General features: G+C 44.7%; 3 protein-coding genes across 3 annotated transcripts; 2 read left to right on the forward strand and 1 right to left on the reverse strand.

Annotated features, from left to right (window-relative positions):
• Window positions 1-1,944: 1,944 nt before the first annotated feature.
• On the forward strand, window positions 1,945-10,152 carry T265_04717 (hypothetical protein; the record flags this gene model as incomplete). Its single annotated transcript, XM_009169521.1, has 3 exons — window positions 1,945-1,992; window positions 6,728-6,883; window positions 9,928-10,152. 3 exons carry the CDS (start codon window positions 1,945-1,947, stop codon window positions 10,150-10,152), a joined length of 429 nt encoding a protein of 142 aa, XP_009167785.1.
• On the reverse strand, window positions 5,919-24,314 carry T265_04718 (hypothetical protein; the record flags this gene model as incomplete). Its single annotated transcript, XM_009169522.1, has 8 exons — window positions 5,919-6,086; window positions 10,731-10,919; window positions 13,855-13,973; window positions 15,255-15,469; window positions 17,637-17,865; window positions 18,152-18,328; window positions 20,989-21,100; window positions 24,064-24,314. 8 exons carry the CDS (start codon window positions 24,289-24,291, stop codon window positions 5,919-5,921), a joined length of 1,437 nt encoding a protein of 478 aa, XP_009167786.1.
• Window positions 12,454-19,549, forward strand: T265_04719 (hypothetical protein; the record flags this gene model as incomplete). Its single annotated transcript, XM_009169523.1, has 4 exons — window positions 12,454-12,540; window positions 16,876-17,052; window positions 17,594-17,776; window positions 19,325-19,549. 4 exons carry the CDS (start codon window positions 12,454-12,456, stop codon window positions 19,547-19,549), a joined length of 672 nt encoding a protein of 223 aa, XP_009167787.1.

The raw sequence follows: 24,314 nt of genomic DNA on the forward strand, positions 1-24,314 counted from the left end.
AAATTGACAAACAACGATGCTCTGGGGAGAGAAGAAAATCACTCTAACACTACGGATGTTGGATACGGGTGAATTCCCTGATAGAGGTATGAGAGGCGGTGTTGGAATTCCACATAGGTGCTGCTGTGAAGTACCAAATGACAAAGGTTGTTTTAGAAAGAAATGGAACTGTGTTGGATGTCTTCTGCAGGCTGCAAACAATGGATGAGGTTGAAATTTCCGCAACACAAGACCCACTAAACCATTTAGTACAAACGCCTTACGTTCTCATGAAAGTCCTTCCCTTATAGTTCCCTCTTCATTGGAGCAGCACGATAACACTGGACAATCTTAACCATAGTTATTTTCCGCTTCCATAGTATGTCACCAACACCAGAATTTGTAAACCCACTCTATAGCCGATGTGAGTAGTTCTCGAATAACAGTCGTTTCTTTATCCATTAGCATTCGAAGCCTGTTTATTCAATTTCTAGACCCAGTTGACTTGAATTCATACCGTAGTGTGAAATTTTTCAGGGCAGATAACACTACACCCAGCGGCGAAATCTACCACTCTAATACAACTAACTTCGATCAATTTTTGCCTCTAAATCCCAAAGCAATAAACTGATGACATCGCAAGAGAATGATCGAGCACTATGCATTTGTAGTCGAGAGTTTCAAGCTGTTTTAAAAGGAGTCAAACAACGTCGAATTAATTTTGAACTTTGTGATTTCCCGATCATTCTAGGAATAAGACAATAACGAGAACAACAAATTAAAAGAAATATTTTTTCATCTGTAGCAACCTTTCGCCGCTTAACTGCCATGTCAACAGAAGGAAGCATGAGAGCTGGGATACTCTCAGGCTGCCCAACCATAGACAGGGGAAGTCGAGACGTGGAAGTCGGGTTCAAACCACGGACCTTCCGGTTAGCAAAGTCGCACGATAACCATCTCGCCTCCTCAACAACGAAGTTGAGGAACAAATAATTCTATACATCCTGTTAGTCAGAAAACGTGAGCTACAGTGTACTGCAGTTTACATTTGCGGAAGGCTAAAATAACACTGTTCGTCAATAAAAGCATGGCGGTCCCAGACAAATCTTTAGGTCATTCTGAATATAGAGGAAGAGGTTAAAGGAACTTCAACCTCTGCGCTTGTCTGTTTGATGCTGAGCTTTGGAGCGGTTGTTTGGGTGCAACTCTGTTTCTTGCGTCCATCAGAAGCATGGAGATCTTGTGCTTTGGCTCTCGATACGGCCAGAGTTGAGTTAAGATCAGTTTCGTTCCCAAGTTATGGATTCGTCGCCCCCGGATGCATGTTGTCGGCCCTGAGCTGAAGAGCCTCAGACGATTGCACACAAGTTGAAATTTAGAATAACATCTAACTTCGAAGATGAGGTGAGTTCCATTTTATTCCTAGGATAACCTGGATTTATACCATGGAACGGTTACATCAGTATCTAGCCTTGTTCTTCACAAATCAAGTATTTCTGCATTTCAAGAATATTTTTAACCGAGTGACATGGTTCTTCATTTTGTTGGCCTCATACTGTTTAGTGTCTACTGAGTAAGTGATCAGAAGGGGAAATGAAGGAATACTTCGTCGAAAGCAACTTCGTTAGGTGAAAGTCATTGAAAAACGAATCATGGTTGACGAGCACTTTTGCAGATTGGAAGATAATCTGAATCGTTGAGCGTATGCGCAAACCTGATGTTCTTTGTTTCAAGAACATCATTCAGCTGTTAAAGCTGAAATTTTTTTTAATCGTGAAACCACGTCGAAATGGCAGAAGGGCTCGGGATTCTCAGAGTCCTTTAAAGGTCACGCGTACAGAAATGGACCTGTATGGAGTCGCACCCTGGTTTTGCGTTGTGAATTGATCAGTAAACTGGATTTTGCGGTTTGGCAGACAATGTGATGGTAAATTAGCATAACAACATATCACGTGTGTTGATAGGATGAACATTAGAGCCCTGGAGACACTAGCTGAAATCTATAAAGCGCAGGTTAGTTCCCCAGGTGGTCTTTACACAAGAGTTTCCAAAGATAGGGCGTTATTCTGTGTGACTTTTGCCTAAAATGATCCAACAACTATTTTTGCCGCAACGTAACAAGCATCGTGTCTCCTTAGAATTCAATTCAGATGTAATATGTCCGAGGTGTTGATTAATTTACTAATCCTATCATCAGCGGCACATCTATCAACGGGGACAAATAGTGTAAACTCACATGTTCTAATCAATTCAACTGAAACCTTAACAACTCAGTCGGAAGAATGTAGGGGAAAAAACTTGGCTAGCTCACCAACGGAGCGGCATTCATCTTCATTCTTTCATGATGCTGTTTGAGAATGGCGTTTTGCTGATTTTCAAGTGATTTGAGTTAGCCATAAATGATTTGAGTTTTCCATTCGCCTGAGTGAATCTCACCTGGTTACGTAGTACGATAGAAACTCGGTTTTATAACGGACTTTTGGATTTCAGTTCTCAATTGTACGTGTTAAAATTACTGTGGAACGGAGTAATCAACTGCACAAGCAGAGCTGGATGACTATTACAGTGACAAGGTAGAAGAACATGTGTGCTCTTTGATTCACCCGACGAGAGATGTTCTGTCCTCGTGTGTTCCCATGTCCAGCTTTAACATAGTGCAGATATACGAGCAAGTCGGCTTCTAAAACTAGCTACCATGTACGGCAAGCCACAACTGGTCACTGCGACTTCATGATTTACCGATGGGTACCTGTGCACATTGCAGGAGTGTCCATTCGCCGGATCGCATTTTCTTTAGCTATTAAAAGAATGCAATTCCCACATCTCTTCGCAGAAAACCCAAGTGCGAACTTGGACAATTAAAGCAGTTGTAATACTGCCACCGGACAACGCCACGTTGTGACCTTGAATAACCCACCATAAACAGCCCTACCCTATTCAACCAAACCTGATGCCGCGGCGGTTGCATGCCCAGAGCTTGTGTTGTCCTAATAAGAAGTATAACAACGACGTAGCAGATGGGCATTCTAGTGATTGCCACAGTGCAACTATGAATTGACGTTCACAACACTCGATTGCACAGTAATTCCGCTGTCTCAGTGCGAATCCACACGTAAGAGGGGAAGCAGCGGACCAGAGTCTCACTCTTATTGGAATTAATCAGTAGTGCTAATCCATGACCGTGCCGGATTGTGAACTCCGGGTGTCAGGCATAGGGGACGAGTGTGTTAGTGCCGCTCCTTCGGCGCACATTGGTCACATCTGAGCACGAACGATGTGAATGGTTTGAAAGACGATCAGGTAATTGTCCTGGTTGAGTCAGCCGATTGACCCATTCATCAGGACTTCCCAATCAGGAAACACCACAGACACATGGTTATTGATTAGTTTTAGTTGGTTGTAGGCACTGTAGCATAGGGTTTCAGTGAATTGCCTCACTGTCAAGACTAGTTGCGACTATCAGCTTAGGTGTAGCCAGTTCAAGACGATATTACGCACCATCGAGTGATGGGGCGAGATATCCAATTTGTTTAGACGCGAATTTANCGAGATAGTCCAATTGGTTAGAGCGCGAATTTACCTTCGGTTGGCAAGGCACCGAAAGGGTGCTGCAGCTGAACGACTTTTTAACCATCGAGTGAATATTATTGCAAAAGGAATGAACGAGTACTGTGCCATTGCTTTTTTTCATGTAGATGTGCACAGGTACATCGGTTTGGTGAATTAGCCAGGAAGAGACCCTTATAGAAGCAGTGATATATGGACAAACCATACCAGACGGATGTTAAACATACTGAACCGTACCGATGCATCTGACTCGGCTACATGAAGACTACATTATGGTGTTTAGTTGCTCGTCTGATTATATGAACATATGTGAACATCCCGTGGTCTCAAGTCGATGACGACGCTTGAGGCGAGCTTTTGTGATAGACAGGAAAGAAAACCACTGTTGGCGTGTTCTGAGTGACTCCTGTTCACTATCTACCCATTCCACTTCTAACTTGCTGGTGGTGACGCTTCTATTCACCAGTCCGTCCCATCCACTTGGACCCACGTTGTCCGTTCGTATGAACTCCATAACTGGCTGTTTGCGATTCGTCCCGACTGGGCAGACATCTTCGACCCATGTATTTTACGCACAAAAACAAACTCAAATTGTACACGCGTTCATGATAATCAGAAAGAGCCGAGGTTGAAAAGAGTGTTGTTTGACTGGTTGCCTGTTTAGTTCAACTTGTTAGCCAAGATTCCATTCTTCACCCATGGTCTATACTCCCAAGAGATGTAGCAGTTTTTTGGATGTGGAAACCCCCCATAGCAACTTAGATTTCCACATTCCTACTGAGCCCCTGAAGCTCAATCTGACAGATGAAAAACCGCTTCCGTTTTTGCATGCACTTAGTTCAAAACTAGCGTAACAGCGATTGAGTTGGTAGAAGGGATTTAACGAGCGTCACCGAAGCAACATTAGACTTACGGTAGGAACATGGGCTTACCACTGTAGAGTTCCGAAGGAGTCTGTACAACCACAACATCCCAATGGCATTCTAATCAGTTCAGGAGCCCTGAAGAAAAAACTTCATGAACATTCCCGTAATTCGGCAGATTTTCAATGACCACCCCTTCTATTCACTTTTAACCACAGAATAGCAAGTTTGTCGGATAGATGCAAAGCGAGAACTGAACGAAGATACCCGTTCGTTATTGCTCAGTGATTAAGGCGCGAACTGGAAGGTCAAAGATTCGAACTCAACCCCGACTGCACTTGTTCGTGGGAAGCCTGGAAGTATCTCATCCCCCGTGCTTACTTCGGTTGGCATGTCACTTAGGCACTGAAACGATTTCGAACATTTTTTCTAACACGGTTTCGAAGATGCCCGTTTATGTGGAATCCCACTACGTATCGGGGGCGTAGATAAATTCAAACCAAAGATAATTTGAGTAGATATAACCTGGATTCGGCTACTTAACGTGGCCGGAACTGCATAGTGAATGAGCTGCAGTGGTTTGGTGGAAGTGGAGAACATAACAGGCTACTCGACTGGCGAGATCCTTATAAAGTACGGCTTTGGGTAAGCGTTAAATGCTTTAAAATGGAGTTTCTTCATCCGGGGAATTTCACTGAATTCGATGATAGTACCTTCATCTTAGGGACCAACTGACGGTTAACAAAGCGCCTCTGTGGATATCTCCATCATCACATGCAGGAGCATACTGAACTCCGCAATATCCACAGTTGTTATGTACTGGTATCCGGTGATTCAACCGGTGTTAACTGGCAAGCCGGTCTCGGGTTCTGACTACCGATATCCCACTTATGAAGGGAAAGGGATCCCACGGACAATCTGACAAGACATTAGAGCACAGGGAAAGCGTCTCGACCGAAAGCACTTTTACCGGAACTTTGATGAGAAGCACATAATACAAGGTTTACCACGTTCTGAAAGCAATACGGTTCGTAACGTCAGTAGCGGCGTGCAGACAGACTGACTTGCTGGACCCTTTCGCGAAAGTTACTGAACCAAACGCGGTTCAAATAATCCATTTGGAACGAATGATTGTCACGTATTCAAACAAGGCAGTAAACAAGACGTGATTACACAAGAACCATTGCAACAATGAGCTGAAACGTGACTCAAGTAGACCGTCTAAGAGGGGGATATTTTTAGTTTTAAGATGCTGATATACTCACAAAGGAAATGGAGACGATATGGAACACCGAGGAAAAAAAGAAGAATAACAGGGATCGGCTGATAGGATGAAAAAATAAACAGCAGAAATGAAGGAATTAAACTCACAGCTCCAAACAACGAAACCATTATGCTATGTAAATAATGTGACAGCCGTAACAACAGAGAACAAAAACTCAATGACTAGATCAAACTGAAGAGTACAGAAAACTATGAAATACGTGGTGGACAAGAGAAAGAAAGAAATCAATCAAACAACTCGTCAACCGTGTTCACAGATCGGGCCAAGCGGTGTAGGAATTGACAAGCGATTCGACCATCACGGTAGGCCAATAGACCATCCAAATTGCAACAGCAAGAGAGGTCCTGACGAGAAGAGAGAGAGGTGAGAAGCCCGCCGGAGTAAAAAAATATCTGCAAAACGATAAAATATAAATTGATCAGAAGATAATATATCCCAAAACTAGTGATACATCAATACAAACGCATTCGCTGAGAGTAAGGCAGCTGTAGTAATGACCTGGTATTTAACTGGAGGCTGGATGTTTCGTTCATGATGTTCTTCAAATGAATGTGCTGCGCAAAGCTGTCTCATGTTCAGGACTTTGCAGCTCATTGCCTAAACGTGACACCTTTCACAAGGTTGTTATCAAAGAGTTTTAAGCAACCTCATGAGTAGCGTGTCGCGCCCAGGTCCTACATTTATTTAGTTTGCATCGCGTGCCATGATCTTAACTGCCACATTTCTTAATTCAAGGACGATCCAGAAAGACAGTCATGGGCTATGAATGACAGTTCGAACATCGGGTTAGGTGATGAGAAAACGTCCGATATTCGACAGGACTGGGTGCTTAGGATAGTCCTGACGTGGCTTTCGGAGGCTTCCATCCGAAGTGGTGGAACGTGGAAAGGTGCGTCAGTATGTTGCTCAAAGACATCAGTTTCACTGCCTAGTTAGGCTCTGACCGTCTTCGGATCAGTTCTGCGGCCTGAATGGTCACCCGAAAACGATTCTGGCCTTTCCGACACGATTTCACTTCCAGCCCAAGTAACAGCGGAATAATAATAATCGTCCAGCTGTAATACCCTTCCGTTGCCTAGCTCCCATGCTACCTGAAGGAAGTACGAGGGCTGAGATACTGCCAGGTTGCCCAAGCCTAGACAGGGGGGAGTCGAGAGGCAGAGGTCGGGTTCGAACCAAGGACCTTCCGGTCAGTAAATTCGCGCTCTAAGCACTTGAGCCATCTCGCCCAAGTAGACCAATTTACCTCCACAATCGAGTATTGTGGCACTGGGTTCGATGTCTCATAATCTTAGATGGTGTATATAATATGTATATGTATAAAAACGTTTTGAAAAAATTCGGTTCCAAAGGTGTTACTAGCGATCAGAGCCAGTACTCAGGGGAGTCCAGGCAGTATGCATTTCCCATGAAGAGAAGTCAAATTTTGCATTTCAAGTAGTCGGTCTTTAATGGAGGGTATTATGCTAGATAGAAATCTAGAATGACAATACGGAAGGAGGGGAAGGGGGCAGCTGAATTGACTTTATACAAGCAGCTTTACTACGTATTAGTTGTCTACTCTTTCTAGTTTGATTTTGTTTGCAAGGGTAAGGAAGCACAGAAACAATATATTTTTTAAACATTTGTATCACCTTCGTTTGAACAAACCTCCTGTGGCAACGAAATTACTTTAGTTCGTTCACACTACGGCGTGGAAGAACGTTGGATTAGAGTTTCATTCTCATCAGTGCATAACCTTGACTGTGAGTGGTACATTCAAACTCAATGTCTTTTGCCTTTAGCCGTCTTTCAGCGTTTCTGAGTGTGCACACTTGATGCCTTTTAGAAATATAAAACCTACTGTGGCAAAGCTTGCTGAGTGAGCTTACTTGTCATCCCATTGATTGACCACCACTTAATCATCCTCTGCAGTTCCGCACTCAAACTACATGACCCAACAACCCTTGAAATGGGGTCATTTAGCGAGGAATCATCCAGTCAACCGAAGTATACAGACGTACTTCTCTGCTAAACCCATGGCTAACAAGACAACAACCGTTCAACTGCAACATACCTTTGGTGCCTGGGTGCCACGCCACATGAAGGAAACACGAAGGGACTGCTAGGTAGTAGTAGGAGTAGTCGAGATGCCGGGAGCAGGTTTGATTCATCCAGCTTCCGGTCAGTAATTGGAACCTTGACTACTGAGCTAACTGGAGCTCAGTTTAACACACGGTGTTTCCACAAATGCATGGCGACGGGGGGAACCGGTTATCGAATATCACTAAATTTCTGATAAATTTACCGCAGAATGGTCACGTTTCACCACCATACAAAAGCAATGCTCTTACAGTTATGCAGTAGGCACTTTCCTCCGTAAGCAGCTAAACATACCATTGCACCCAAAGACGTCGAAATTTTGCGAACGCCAGTCTGGTCTACACAACTACAACACCCATGACAAGAGCAAAAGCCCTGTCTACCTCTTACAGCTAACCTGACGAAAGGTAGGCCAGTATTCCGATAGTATACGTTTCGAGGCAACCTTGATCAAGTTGTTTGAAAAACTCCGTGCTAACTCTGCTCTATCACATGGAACGATGTTGCCGGCAAACCCAAGGTCTGGAAATATCCCGGAACATTCGCAACTCAGATGTGTTCAGTGGCGTATGATCAGGTGGCCGTTGATCTGTTCGCCAAGCAGCTTGCAAACGATTCACCACAAGTGCGCGGTTAGTCAAACTCAAGGTCTCTCAGTTGAACTTCTGGAACTTTCTGGATTTGGTGTGCACATATCGCCGAATGCGGGGAACACAGACAAAACTTGTGGTGAATTTCTACGCAGAGCGGAGAGAAGTACTAACGCTTCCTTTCGTAGTGAAAAATGGTTCAGCTGTGACATCGCTTCAGTTCCTATCTACAACACCACCCAAAAGAAGCACGAAGGCCGGGATACTGCCTGACACCTAACTTCAACAGAGAGATTTGATTTGTGTAGTGTCAGAAAGTATAGCGTTAAGGTTGGCGCACTTCGTTCATCTTGTTCGCATCGCCGCACTGATATGCGCACCGTGGTTGCTAAAGTTTAAGTGACGAAACGGCAATATCCGGATCCCGTCGGAATTAAGGCTCTAGTGTATGAAACTACGGTAAATCATGCTACTCGCACCTAGCTGAGTAGCGCGGAGTTAACGCAAAAGGAGAGGGGAGACCGAGCACTGACAGCTGTAAGATCTGCATAACTTGGTGGTCGAATAATTCGCCAAACTCGGGTATTTTGTTGCAACATGCTCCAAAATATCTTACCCGCTTAACTACAAATTGTCATCTCCTGACACCAGTGCGATGTATCAAGCATTGCAACGAGGTTTGCAGGCCATACGCCGGTGAGGGTGGAATGGAATGGTGGCTCCCAGGGTCGGAAATAGTGAGGACACTGCACTAAATACTGAGCATTTTCAAAGGCTCAAGTTCAGCAATGAACGTTATCATCGTCCCATCCCTTCCAAAAACAAAGTAACTTGTAGCGCCTGATCAAAGTTGACAGGTAAACTCCCCACGGGACTAACCAATACTTACTAAGATTTAGGGAGCACGGTCTCGATTTGCAATCTTGATTGGCCAGTGAGCACATTTAGCAAACACCCGAAACAGTGAAATCGCTTCATTTGTTCGAAAGGACGATTGATAAGACGCAGCTACCGATACGTGAAAGGAACTACCTCTACTACCTTCAGTCTCCAATGTACTGCACAGCGTCTCAAGGAAAAATGAAATGAAGATTGTAAGAACGTAAAGTTACTGAAGCAGAGGTACATCGGGGTTAAGTAGGTGAATAGAAAGTCTGAGTAGACACCACGAGCTGTTTAATTTGAAGCAGGAAAGTTTTGATGGTTCTAGAAAGTGACAATAAGCTGAGTAGTGAATGTGAATTGTCCGACAGGATTTTCAGCTCAGGAACTAGCAGTCGCCCCGTCGTGATGTTCAGTAAGTGGCTTGAAAGATCATTCCTTGTGAATAAACGTTGTGTGCGGCCCAATAAAGTGTAATTAGAACAGAAGGAGCTCAAGAAAGCTCAACAGTTTGGGGCGGGAAGTTAATGGCTGGAGGACCCATGGTTCAAACCCAACCCCGGTATCCTGGTAGCTTGGGTGTATTAGTTGGAAATTGATCAGGTGGCTGTTGATCTGTTCGCCGAGCTTGGCAATTGATTTGCAAACGTTTCTTCACCATTTGAGGAGACATATTTAGTGCGCTGTTGGTTGGGTGTCTCCTCGAATGGTGACGAAACGTTTGCAAAGCAATCGCCACGCTCGTCGGACAGATCAACAGCCACCTGATCAATTTCCAACTAATACACCCAAGCTACCAATATTCCAACACATTACTAACCTGACAATGTCTTCATCCTGTTGCATCCTTCGGGTGGCATGGCACCTAGGCACCGGAAAACAATTACGACTGAACGATTATTAGTATTACTCCTGTCCGTGCATAATAATCATAATAAAAGATCCAAAAAGCTGCTGGTCAGAGTTGTTGAACATTTCACTAGATCAAGCCTTGTAGACGGCAGGATGCCACCTGAACTATGGTGAAAACGCACTTGAGGAGAGAACAGGTGCAAGAGAGAACAGGGAAACATCAATACAGCGACACTTGAGGCAGTAAAAAAACGGACGTTCCTATCAAAGAATAATGTTCGATGGTTGAGCTCTGTTGGAAAGCAAAGTGTAAGGAAGTCAGCGTTTAGCTGTTGCACCCTTTCGATGCCTAGCTGTCTGTCACCTAGCGAAGCACTAGGTGTGAGATATTACCCGATTAACCACAACAAGATAGGAGCAGTCCAGATCCAAGTGATGGGTTCGAATGATGGTCAATAAGTTTGAATCTTAAACATTGAGCTATCTAGAGTTCAGTTGGAAAGCGGGACAATAAGATTATGAAGCGAAAACCAGTAATACCAACAAAGAGGCAACAAATATCAGGGGAAAACGGATGGGTTTGAAAAAAACATCAGAGGTGCAGTCCCCTTGTAAGATAGGGAAATTTACCGTGTAGTCCGATGGCTTCACACTGTAGTGCACTTCAAACTCCCTGAGTGTCGAAGGATCAAGGTCACATACACCTGTCATAGACTGCTCACGCACGTAGGACAGAGCGGGTTTCAAACGAACGAGACCACCTCCTCGCGCATGAAGAATCGCATGCGGTGCACATGTGTCCCAAAAATAAGTATTCGGCTTCAAAAAAAGAAACCAATCGGTGTAAATTAATACGGACTAAAAGGGTGTTTATGAATGCGGTATGAAGCTTTAGACACGAAAATCAACAATATAATTTTCTCAAATGTGGGGGAACACTCAGTCACCAAGTGGTTCAGGATGACATCCTTAGGAAATAGTTTATTTAGGCCACTTTGATTAGAAAATCTCTGCGAAGAGGTCCACAGTGGTTCGGAATAAACTCACATTACTGCAAACACGAAGAGGGTAACAAGGTCAACGACAACGTGGTCAAAAGAGATCTGAATTGAACTGAAATTCAACGTCAAACGACGCGGCTTACTTTCGCAAAAACTAGTGGCGTCTCAGATCCAAAAGAACCATTTGACATATTATTTTCCACAGAAATCAAAGACTCGAAACCTAAGTGAACAAAACAGACAGTAGTCGTGATCCTCACAGCAGTCGAGATAATTCCTGGCTTCACCGACACTCGTCTATCATGAAATGGAACTCATAATGGCCTTTGCAAAGGAAGCAAATACCAAATGGGTACTGTCTTGGTGTGCACGTTGAACAAGTCTGCTAAGTGAGATAATGACCAAAACAAGCTGTACAGCTTTTTGTCTTCGAAGACCAGGCGAATTCAGAGGCTGCAGCTATGAGAAAGCGATAGACTCGTCTGAATGTAATGCAAGCCAAAATAGAGCTTATTGAGGAAAGCCACCGGGAGCTTCCTTGCTCCATCGAGAATTTCCTTTTGTGACTCTAACGAACAAAAAAAAAGTCAGATTACCATTTAGCATTGGTTGTTTCTGGAACTCCAGAGCTAGCCATACAAAGCGACGACAGACACAATCCGAGCATTTGAAAACGGAAAGTGTAAGGCGGTAGCGAAGGTTCCGACGCTACAAGAGGTCTACAGTTTGTCTACCAATATTGTGCTCTATGCTGGACTTCAGAAATTGATAGCGGATTATCTGGTTGACAACACCAGGAGAACGATGTTGCGGCAACTCCTCAAAGGCGATGTCTGTGAGCAATAGAAAATCAGACTGTATCAAGACTCATTCACCGGGCAGACAGAAATTAAAAAAACCCAGAGAGATAGAGGGGATACAAATTCTCCCTCGACACATTGGCCCACTCATGCCTTCCGCATCAAGATGAATACGGTATGGGTTCTGAAGCACAAATTAGCAAATGCAATTCTCGTCCTCAATATCCATGCGTTCACTTTATTTGTCAGACTACCGTCAGAGCTAACGCAACTTTCGAGATACGTAAAGCGTTATACAATATTAATAATCGTAATCGTTCAGCTGCACACCCTTCTGGCGCCTAGCTGCCATGCCACCCGGAGGAAGCACGAGGTCTGGGATACTGCCAGGTTTCTCAAGCTTAGACAGGGGAAGTCGAGATGCAGAGATCGGGTTCGAATCATGGACCTTCCGGTCAGTAAATTTGCGTTCTAACCTCCAAGCAATTTCACACAATTACAATTGCTATGGTTATTGTTATTACAATTCTAGCGATCCTTTCGTAATAAACAATGATTTGGAAAAATTGTGGTAGGATATCAGGAACAAGAAATTTCGCCTATATTGCGACGGATAAGCGTGAAGAGGTCATCGGACAAGTAAGTCCTTGGTTAGTGCCTTCAGACTGACTAATTCCGACAGGATCATGTGTCTACGGAGCGGCTTGAAAATCTGCAGTGAAAAGTGGCTCTAAACTACTGTTGACTTGCTCAGACAATCGTCTGATTACAGATGATTAGTCAGGATTCTTCTGGGTAGGAATCGAGCCGTGCAGAGGACCAAACAACTATGCGTTTGGATTCTGATCACATGTTTCGAAGAAGATATGGTCGAAAAACTTAGCCAGATGACTCTTTTGGTGTTTATTGAGACTTCTTAGGTGAACGAAGAAGGACCATTAGAAGGGACTTCAGAAGGAACCATGAGGGTCGAGATAATTCCAGGTTGCCGAAGTCTAGACAGGAGCAGTCGAGATTCAGATGTTGGGTCCGAACCATGGATCTCCGGTTAGTAAACTTGCGCTTTAAACATGAGTAATCTCGAGCTTATCAGAGCGATCGGACAATTAAGGTTTTGGTAAATAGTTTTAAGCTGTTCGGCAGAGGACTGCGTGGACACCTGCCGGTTTGCACAGCTCTAGAACCTCAAAATATGATACGCTTACTCCAGTCTGTTTTAACTTAATCCTCCACTAGCTTACCCACTCTAGAGGGATTGTGATTTCATTCGCAATATCCCTAGACGGTTAAAAATCAACACTGTTCAGCAAAATTGAAAAGAAAACTTTCACATACAGCGTCTCCTGACGGCGTAACTTCCGCACAATTCAAGGGAAGCACTACCAAGTTGCTCTAGGCGTAGAGGGGAATAGAAGAAGGGCCAACCAAGAATCTTTCGTCACCGGGAGGATAACGCCGATAGAGTCGCCAGCTCGCGCGCGCGCGTAGAACAGCCTCAGAGGACGTCGCGTGACCGTGTCTGTTATATAATTACCACTTATCAGAGCTCCAAACTAATGGACCGCTTGTAAGGCAACGTGATCGATCAGCTGCAATCCAGATAGTGGAAGATCCACGCGTTTCCACAGATTGATAGCCTAATACATACACCAAATCTGACCACGACATCAATTTTTTTTTAGAATGATCCTCACATGGAACTAAGAGCACATCCTGTCAGTAATTTGTCATCTCATAACCGAAATCACGAGAGGATGAAACATTGAAAACGTGCATTGGTCATCTGGCTTTCTATGACTTTGTGAGCGTCTCTCATTTGCTGTCCAGGTGACATCCGACGAGTCAAACAATCACTCGATTTTCGATAAGAGGGAAAAAGGGGCGGGGCAGGAATGAGTTCACAAGAGGATTACACGGATTGGATTTCTGCAAAAGAGGCAAGAGAAAACTCACTTTCAATAGTAGATAGATGTCGAGCTGACACAAGATTAGGCACAAAAGTTTGAAACCGGCTCCAGCACAGGAGACAAAAACTAGTTCGGGGGGAAGGTCATCATCCACAGGAGTATAATCTAAGACAAAAACAAAAGTGAAATAAATAACAAACACCGAAGTCACATAATGTGGTTCGTATTGGCAAAATATGAAAGAATCGCTGTAGGTGGAAATGTTGCACAACTCGGTCCGAAGGACAGGAGTAACACACTTTTCGGTGCCACCTGAAGGAGGCATAAATGCTGAGAAACTGTCAGATTGCCCAAGCCTATACAGGAGCAGTGGTGGTTGGATTCGAACCATGGACCTTCTGGTCAGTGAGCACGTGTCCTAAGCACTGAGCTATCTCGAGTTACATTACCGCGGCTCTGAGTAGGTCTCCTGCTGTTGTGGTGCGATTATTTTGCTCCGTTCACACAGCGGAGCGAAGGCACTGGGCTCGGATGTTGCTCTTACTGAATTGCACCAGCGGTACATCATATACTTGGCTGGACATTTGGTGTGCGAGGAGCGCGTGTCACCGATGTTCCAAGTACGCATGTGGAACGCCAAACAAGTGTATGAGCAAGTAAGCATGTACACACTTGACCGATTCGGTTGATATTTGTGATAGGAATGAAAAATAGGACAGCAGTTGCCAAGTAGCGGTAAATCAGGCCTTGAAAAAGTTACTCCAATGTTGGAGTCGTATTCGATAAGGTGGGCGATTTGGTTTTATCATCGACCGAGGTGACATGAGTGCGCATCGGCTGTGTCACTTGTGTGGGCACTGAAAGGTGCTGTGCTCCTTACTGACGCGGAGTGGGGTGACCTCTGATTGTCTGGATGGTTGATCTCGACGAGCCTCGACGCAGCGCCAACTCACCACGCACTGATGATGAGATTAAAACTTTTGCAATCAAACTGCCCAACTCAGCGAACAAAGCATCATTACAACTTGAATATTGGTATATTCTCAACAAGTGCAAATGTAGGCGTTCCGTTTACTTACGTTAGTCCCTAAAGCAAAACATATATCTGTAGACCCAGAATGAGATAACAAAAATGGAGAAAACACTCGGACGAGTGCGAAATCATAAGCGAATAAAGTTTTTTTGAGTAGAATGAATGCGATACAAACTGGGATAACCTATTGATGATCACGTATTCGCAAATATTAGCAAGAGACAATCAGCTGCTCTAAACTGAACTGGTCTGGTTGCGCAAGGCAATTCAACTTTTGCAGCCGTTTGTATCGAGTTGAGCGACCTGCGTTGATTAGATGCCGATCGAAACAGTAAATGCAATGTAAGAAATCACAAGCGGTAGACAAGAACTGAAAGGAAGAGAAGGCATTCCAATTGTCCGCTTTAGCTGACCTTTGAGGATGCGCTCCAAACTGTCGAGGTCCGATGAGCTACATGCAACCCGCAGCCTACCAACGTTATTCATGGGGTCGGATAACGAAAAAAGCTCCTGAAAAGACCAATCAGGAAAGCATTTGGTGATTGACGGGGCGGAGGATGGAAGGCAGTTGCTTGATAAATACGAACCTCCTAAGGTCGAACCCCAAAAGAGTCGTCCAGACGGTTGACTTTGGGCGGTTGTGGGGGGGGGGAGAGGAGAAACAAGTTAACGTAAGAATGAAAAGATAAAGACGTACGAATTTTCTACATGGGGTTCGCCATGAAAACGCTTGAAAGACAAGCGCCATCACATAGAAGAAACCTGTTAAAAACGGTCACATGTGAGCTAGAATAAAACACATCAATCTTGTTTTGATGTACAAAAGGTTTCGGCTTCAGCTGTGAGTGAGTTCGCGTGCTGTTAACTAGGCCTATTCAAGCAACACAATATACCTTTGAATGACACCATTATAACGAAGGTGGCGAGTACAGCTTGCTCTCAGTGACTGGCGCTCGGCCTAATACATTACAAACTCCATATAAAACTAGCCAGGGATCGTTTGCGCTATCGTGAACATCACCGAACCATCCTAATCCCACTGAATGTACCCAACGAGTCATGTATCCAATCCCATTGATGTCTTGGTATCCGAACCACTCAAAAGTTTCATGGAAACGTCGTTAACCTTGCTACCCACCGCATTTGATATGAGAATAGTGAACTATTTCATTTTTTTGCAGCTAAAACAACAAATGTGTCGATCCGAAAGAGCGGAAGACATTTCGAGGAATTCGCGGAGGAATCGAACATAGGCCCCAGAGGCTCATACATTGGTATAGCTTCTCTATACGCATACAAGGTTATAACTGGAAACTTGTACCGTCTGTTGTGACAAAAAGCAATCACAATAACTTGTCAAGATTATTGAAAGGGAGAACGTCCCCTGAGTGCAGAGTTATTTACTTACCAACGCCAACTAAGCGGCTACATGTTACTGGACTTCTTGAACTACTGGACTTTCCTTGATGTTAGTTAAAAAATTAAGAAAGGGACAAATACTGCAGAGCAGTTCCATAAGTTCCGTACTAACCTTCCATCAGATGCGGGGACGGGGGTTTAGTACTTGACCGGATGCTACTCGCAGGCTTTATCAGTAGTACAGACCATTACACTAATGGTCAAAAGCAGTCCCAAACTGCAAAAACGATGACAAACATTTTTAGTCGGATATTCAGAGAACCAGGTTTCTTGCATGTCGCGTGCGTGGAAAAAGTTTAGAACTGATTGAAAAGTCATCGTTTCAGAAGGGCTTGGTGAACAATCGGTAGTTTTTAATTGGACAACGTTTCGCTTTTAACACAAAAGCTTCATCAGGCCAAGTGGGCAGGTCACCAAGTTAGTCAGTTAGGTTTTAAGGCAGACGGAGAACCAATCAGTAAGACGTCTCCAGATAAGCGCACTAGATCAGTGTTGACGGCCACGGAACTACACACCAGAATCGGAGATCATAAGAAGAGAATAAAAAGGTGACCGAGAAACACAGATGAATGTCGAGTGTTACTGAGAGACCCGGTAATGGCGGAACATGCATAGGACACAGGACACAAAACAGATTTAGAAAATATTGGGGTTTTGAGGCGAGGACTAGGGTCAACGCCACAGACACTGATGGCTGAGGCGGTAGAAATCGCCAAGCATCCCATCTTTAATAGAAGGTGTGGAACTGGCAAGCGTATGGAGAACGGTTTTGGATCAGTTGTGCTGACGCGTGTTGGTGCGCAGTTATCGGCGGAAGGTGTACTCATTGCATTTAACCTCACTCACCTTCCCTCCCCACAACTAGGTTTTCATAACACTCACAAGCCCACAAAGACCAACGAAATCTACCGGTGGCACCAACGGCGAATCATCAATTGAAGCACCTTAAAGTGGAAGATTTAAGAACCAAACAAGATCGGAACTAAATTGAATCTCCTCCAACCCATTGACACAAAATTTAGGCGACCACAATAACCGACGAGAACCAGAAGTTGACATTCAACACGGATTCAGTGCGATAATCCTAGGAATTCATACTGATTGGTTCTCTGTCTGTCTTAAAACCTGACTAACTTGGTGACCTGTTCAATTCGCTTGATGAAGCTTTTGTGTCAAAAGCGAAACGCTGCCCAATTAAAAACTACCGATTGTTTGCCAAGCCCTTCTGGAACGATCGTCAGCTAGTACTGTAACGGCACAAGCCTCACCCATGAAAAACAGGGTGCGGTGCGCTTAATAGGTTTCCTAACATATCTTTTCTGATCCACTACAGTATAAAATCAACGAGACTGTAGATAAATACATGCATTTCTCACCTGTTCCCGAGGTTCGCCGCGACACGAGGAAAAAACGGTTGATTGATAACGCCAAATACGGGGAGTCTGCTTGTGCGGTTGAACAGTCCAATCAGGACCGTGACATTACCCAAGGTCCCAGAGATGCGGTAACGAAAGACGTGCGGTGAGATTATGTCTAAACTTGGTGCACGAGTTTCTTCGGATGAAACGTCACATGCATTCCCTTTAACGTATTCCGCGGTTCCATCTGAGCAAAAAAGGACCAGATGATATACTTATAAGGACGAGGAAAAACGAAAACCAACCAGTTAAGTGGGTTTATTAATCGACGAGACTGTCCGGCGACGTTAAGCCGACGGAGAACAAAAAACGTCCACAAAGCAGTGATATCACCTGAAGGAGAACCGAGGTCAGGCTCTCGAATGCACCTCACCACAACAGCCTCAAAAAAGAATGGGGCGAGTCGTTATTCAACTATCCCACAAGAAAAAGTAACCAAAGATCAAGATAAAAGAAGTACAACGGTGACCTACCGATTGGGTCGACCCACACAGCGAACTGCGTTAAATCTAGCCGCGCTGAGACGTCCAACTGGCTGATCGATACCAAATGCTCACGTACCGCCGAACGAAGTCGAAAGTGACTTAGGGGACAGAGAATCAGTTCAGCTAGGGCACCAGCCAGAGACGGCTGATCCACGAGCACCTGAGCTGAAAATAGTGATAAATCTTGTTAAAAAAAAACTGACAAAGTTGAATGGCCCACAATCAAAACTACTAAAGTGCGGGGTAAGTATAGACAAATTTGATTGATTTAACCAAGTGGTGGCTCGCTCAGAAAAACTGATTACGCCTGAATATTCAGTCATTTATCCAAATAACTAACTTATTAATGCTCGAGAAGACAAAATAGGAGGGCAAGCACAAGAGTGAAGAGAGCTCATTAAATAGCAGACAACAAGGTTGACGGAAACTCGGGGACTGCGCCTACCTGATGAGCCCCAAGAAGGGCAAAACCGGTCGTGGGCTGTCGAAGAGTTTTCAGCAACCTTGTGAGTAGTTTCCTCCATGAAAACAGTGAAATAGTTGGTGGTTGGTAAGGTTGCTGTTGATCTGTTGTCGAGCTTGGCAATCAGCTTTCCAGTCGAGGGGACATCATCAGAGCGCAGCTCCTTAACTGCCTGCGTTTTTATAGTTTTAAAAGAGCATCTGGTGCCCCGTCGTGTGACTGGCTAATTAGTGAATGCCCGCTCACAACTTGCTTTGCATTGTGGTCTGTATTCCTCAGATTTCACTGGTCTGTTGAATGGCTACTTTTGGGGAGGAGATAAGGGGGTGCCCACTCAACTTCGCACCGACGGTATCTCCACATTTGGGGACAAAGAGTTTGCAAGCTAATTGTTAAGATCGGCAGACGGATCAGCAGCTAACTGATCAATAAGGAGTAAACGCAGCCAAGCGGTCAATATTTCGATACACTGACAGTGAAATAGTTGATTAACGCCACACACGCTGTACGTCCTAAGGGCAGAGATTAGGGATAGCAGAATGCATCAACTCAATGTAGCCAAGAAGAACACAGAGTTGTAAGAAGGAGCAACGGTGAAGACTACAGTCAGGAACTCCATCCTAGCCTACTAACTAGCGCCAATCTTGGTACCACCTTCAAACAGGCAAAGTTTAGAGTGCCGGTGTAAGACTGGGTAGGATCTTGCAGATGAGTCAGCAGAGGTAGCATACAAATTCGTCTATCTGGGTAGCTGTGTCAGTCCCGGTGGTCTAGCTAAGTATGATATTTCCATTAGGGTCTGGGAGGCTAAGGCGACCCTGCATCACTCGTGGCACAGATGTAACGCCGGCTTATCTGTCAAGGATCAAGTATACGGTGCCGCAATCAGCTCCATATTGTTATATGAACCAGAAACTTTGTAGCCGCGAGCTGAGGACGCTATTGTCTTCAGGGTATTGGCCGAGTCTGGCTGGAACATCGGGGCAATAATGCCGAAGTATACAGTATGGTTTGCGGCTGGAAATAACTCGTCCACCCGAGATGAGCTGATAACATTCTTTAAGCTGGTTACCTTTGTCAAGTGCTTTAAATGCGACTTGAATGACTTTCTCGGATAGTCCTTACCGCACAACTACGCGTGGGATGAAAACCGTCCAGAGGATTTCAACTAAAAACTTAGAAGGGAAGGATGAAAGTCACTTTCAGAAACCCCAGCCGTGCCGGTCACCATCCTCCTCCTGGACAGGGACCCATCAGTCATTAAAAACATCGGTAGATATGACAAAAGGCGTGCTCAACGACTGGAATGCATCCAAGCCGCCAACGCACCGCCTCCTCCTGACAATCCACCGCCACTACTGCAGTCATAAGTGAACGATAACATCGACTGTCTCTAACGTGCAGCTACCTACCCCTAACTTCCCAGACCACCTGCGAACGAAACTGTGGCAGCTACGACCACTTCAGAAGATACACCCGGTTTACAGTTGGTGATCATAATCCACACTGAACGACAAATATCTATGGACAGCGATGAAACCATGCTCACCAAACCAGATTTGATTCGACAAAAGTCAACCAACAAGTGACGTATCGTGTATGTTACTGCATCTTTAACAGATGAAGTGGAACAGACGGTACAAAGTAAACGAATATAGTTGCTTGTTGGCGAACTTCGCCAACGGGACACACCATTTCCAAGTGGTTCAGGAGCTTGAGCACATCGTGATCGGGTAAAGGGGGACGAGATGGCTCAAGTGGTTTGAGTGCGAATTTACTGACCGGAAGGTTCGTGGTTCGAACCCGACGCCTTCCGCTCGACTTCCCCTGTCTAGGTTTGAGCAACCTGGGAGTATCCCAGCCGTCTTGCAACCTTCGGGTGGCATGGCAGCTAGTTACCGAAAGGGTGTTACAGCTGAACAATTATTATTATTTTATTATTCGGGTCAGGCTCCAATGAGAGTCAGTCTGATAGAGCTCAAATAGACCCATCACAACCAAAATGGAATGGTGGGCTACCGGTTGGTTTTCTTAATAATTGGACGATAGATTGCAAGTGCATTTAGCCAGGGAGGTTCGTGTCGACTTGTAGTGGATAAGCTGTTATTCACATGGCAGATTTTTCTCACTCCTATGTTAAGATTCTTTTTGGAAATTTCTTCTTACCTCGGTTGCACAACTAATTGCTGTGAACGGAGAAAAAGCAATCGCCCGTTCCAAAAATGTGTAGTTGTTCAGAGGGACCAAAAATGAGACTGAACACCCATACAATCCACTAGCAAATCGACAATTAGAATAGTTGACTGGTGTGGGCTGAAAACAGTGCAAACACGAAACAAATAAAAAGACGTACACAAAATACTCTGAAGCTCATCTAATGTCTGTGGAATAGTGAGTTGAATGTTCTCGCCAGATTGCGCGGCACGGAAAACGCTGTTCTCTTCCCCGTAAACCGAATCTCCGAAACCAGGAAACTGAATAGAGACAAATGAGAAAACTAAGCCAACACTGGAGGATGCGACAATAGATTTGATTGTAGGGTGCATATCCAAACTGTATGTGGCCTGCGCGAAAAGGTCGGCGTAGCAGCACATACTTCATCTTAAAGAACCCTTTACTTCTTTTAATGATAAAAAAATGTGTTTGCAACTTTTAAGGCAGGGCTGGCGGCCAATTTGAAGGCCCCTAGGCTGTTGAAACGGGAGATCGCGACCTCTGGGCAACGCATGAATCAAGGCACGGTAAGGACGAGATGTCATCCTTCCTTGTTCTTCACGAAAAAATGAACATCAATAGTTGCACAGATTTAGAAATCGATTGTGACGATTCCGCCTAGTACAGTCAGATATCTACTGCCCCCAAAGAAAGTATGACAGACCCTTCGGTGCAAATAAAACTGCTGTGGATTATTCAGACCTTTCCTATGTCCTATCAAAACAAATTAAGCCATCTGAGCCGACTGCAGTGATTTTTCTCCTCAGTGTATGCCATTTCCTTCCACTCAAGATTTCAAGTATTCATTCCTTGCAGTTGTATTTATGCACTGTGTGCACGGTGCTTAGTCTAAAGGCTATTCTTACGTGCGTGAGATTCAGGTCTGGTTAGCCGCGTTTCTGACACTCAACATCGAAGCTTTTGAAAGCAGCTTCTAGCAACTTCTCCGCTGATAATTTCGCATCTAACCCTTGATTCCATAGGAAGCATACCCAAAAGCATTGACGAGAATAATTTTAAACAATGATTTCACCTGTCCTTTTCCATCTGAACGCATACGATGGTCATTCTGGAAGTAGGCCGAGAACTTGCACTACTCTGCCTGCAACCATTGTGTAGACGCTACTGAAGAAAAAACCCTGTTGGCTTCACAAGTAAGAACACGGCACTTGTGACCCTGGCGCAGTACTGTAGATCATGATTCGTAATACTCAATAAATAGACGTGCAACTCGCCCCTCCCCCCGACAGACACACACGCGTACACAGGACAGGAAGTCAACCGAGCTCCACAAGTCTCCACGGACAACTACGGAACACGTGTAGCAGCTACACTGCAGAGAAAACACGTTCGACGTCCGGAACTTCACTCGGGAACTCTCAACAGCAGTTGTCCTCAAACGATAAGTCACTTTTTGGCTTATTCCACTTTTTGCACTGTATCTGTTTTTATCAAGTGCACCTAAGTGTCAGAATCATCATCATTCTGGTAAAACAGACAATTGATAGTGCTTGTCACCTTCTGACAATCACGTTAATTACGTTACAACCAGAGCACTAACAGACTCAGTGGTGTTTCTTGTCCTCCAGAGAAACTTTTCGGGAAACTCTGTAGGGATGCGAATAAAGCGTTGTGAATTCGGCCATTACCGGAACGAAGCACATCTTAAGTTGAAAGCGGGCGGAAAAGTCCAGAAAATCGATGGCCTTGGTAGCTCCGTAAGCTGTGTTGTGCCTAGCTGCCATGCCACCCGAGGGAAGCACAAAGGCCGAGATACTGCCAATAAGCCCAAGCCTAGAGAGAAGCAGCCGAGATTCCGAGGTTGGGCTCGAACCACGCACCATCAGAAGTTAGGCCTTAATCACTGAGTTACTCGAGCTAATCACTCACCACGAGAAGTTGGCAATCCGACCTGTAAACTTGACCCTATTCCACCCATCGTACAGAGCGAAATAACCCGAGTTCCGTTTACTCTCTTGGTGAAAACTCACGTCCTCGACTGAGGTCCTGTTGCAATAGGGAAAGGAGTCGCACGGACCTATTCGAAACAAGCCTAAGATAGCTCATTGGTTGACGCGCGAATTTTCTGACCGGAAAGTCTATGGTTTGAACACAATCTCAGAATCTCGACTGCTCCTGTCTAGACTTGAGCAACCTGGCAGTAGCTCAGGGTTTGTTTTTGCTTCAATGGGAAAAGGAAATCAGCTGGGTACCGAACGAGTGTTACAGCTAAACGATGATTTTTTTAAAATCATCATTCACTGTATAAAGTGATCTGTTCTGAATCCTACTTGGCCAGTTCCTCAGAGGACAAGTGACTATCCAGAGCTCTCATCATTTGCTCATCATTTACTTTATGTGACAGGGTGAGTTTTTTGACGGTTCTTACATAGGAGATTTGTTTATCCCCGAAGATATCAAGTCACACTTGGATAGAGTAACAGAAAAACCAGAAATGCAGTTGGTGCGAGCGACTGAAGGTATAATGCAGTGGTGTGAAGAGATAACATAAAAGGTAAAATGGAGTACTAAGCGGGAAAATGCATTCATTTAGATCTGTAAATGTACCGGTATTTTAGGAAGTTCCTGAAGAAGGAAAACTGGAGTTAATTGATATTTATTGCAATAACGGACAGTGTGCCTAGAGTAGGAACTGGGCTGCTCGCAATTTACAGCTCCATGTGGATGGCAGAAGAGCTCTAGAGAGGGAGGTATTTTTGGCACGAAAACCTGAGAGCATGAAATCTTACTTCGTGAGTCACTGGCGTAGAAGCACTTCACAGTGATACTTGGACTGGCACCTTGCTTAGTTGGTGGACTGAAGGCTCGTACTATCACATGAAATAAAACCCGCATACATGCGTTTGGTCCCGACCTCGGCTTGACTCAAACCTGAGGGTAAGCAGTACATCCAAACGATACCAGTGCAAGTGCTTTCGGCAGGTGTTTCTAAATATCGTAACTGTGAGATTGAATTTTCTGCTGGTTCGAAAGGATATTGTCCTTGACTCGATGCAGTTACTAGGTTGTTGGAGTGCACCACCGAGTAGCTGAAATTCTGGATGACGCGAAAAGCATCCGGCACCCGATTGTCTCTAATCTATACCTTGTCTTCAGGATACGTATTATCTCATCATCTAACAACCAGACAAGGGATAAGAGACGCGCGTGCAGTCAACAGCATTAGCAAATGAGGAGAAAATACAGCAGGACGTCAACTAACCTCTTTCCCAATGTCATGTCGGATCGACTGTTGAATCAACACATCAGCCAGCGTCATCACATCCGCAGCAAAATTCGTACCGGATTCTTTGTGGGTTTTATGTTGTATCAGAGTAGGGAACAATGCGTACTGGGTGCGGATAAGCCTGGCAATATCAGCGGCCTTCTCACTGCATAACACAAGCGTCTCTAGCAAAATTGTGACGGGAGTCAAATTATCGCATATCATTATGGGACGGCATCAACACCGGC

Source organism: Opisthorchis viverrini (genome assembly GCF_000715545.1).
Source record: "Opisthorchis viverrini unplaced genomic scaffold opera_v5_81, whole genome shotgun sequence".
Lineage (NCBI taxonomy): Eukaryota > Metazoa > Platyhelminthes > Trematoda > Opisthorchiida > Opisthorchiidae > Opisthorchis > Opisthorchis viverrini.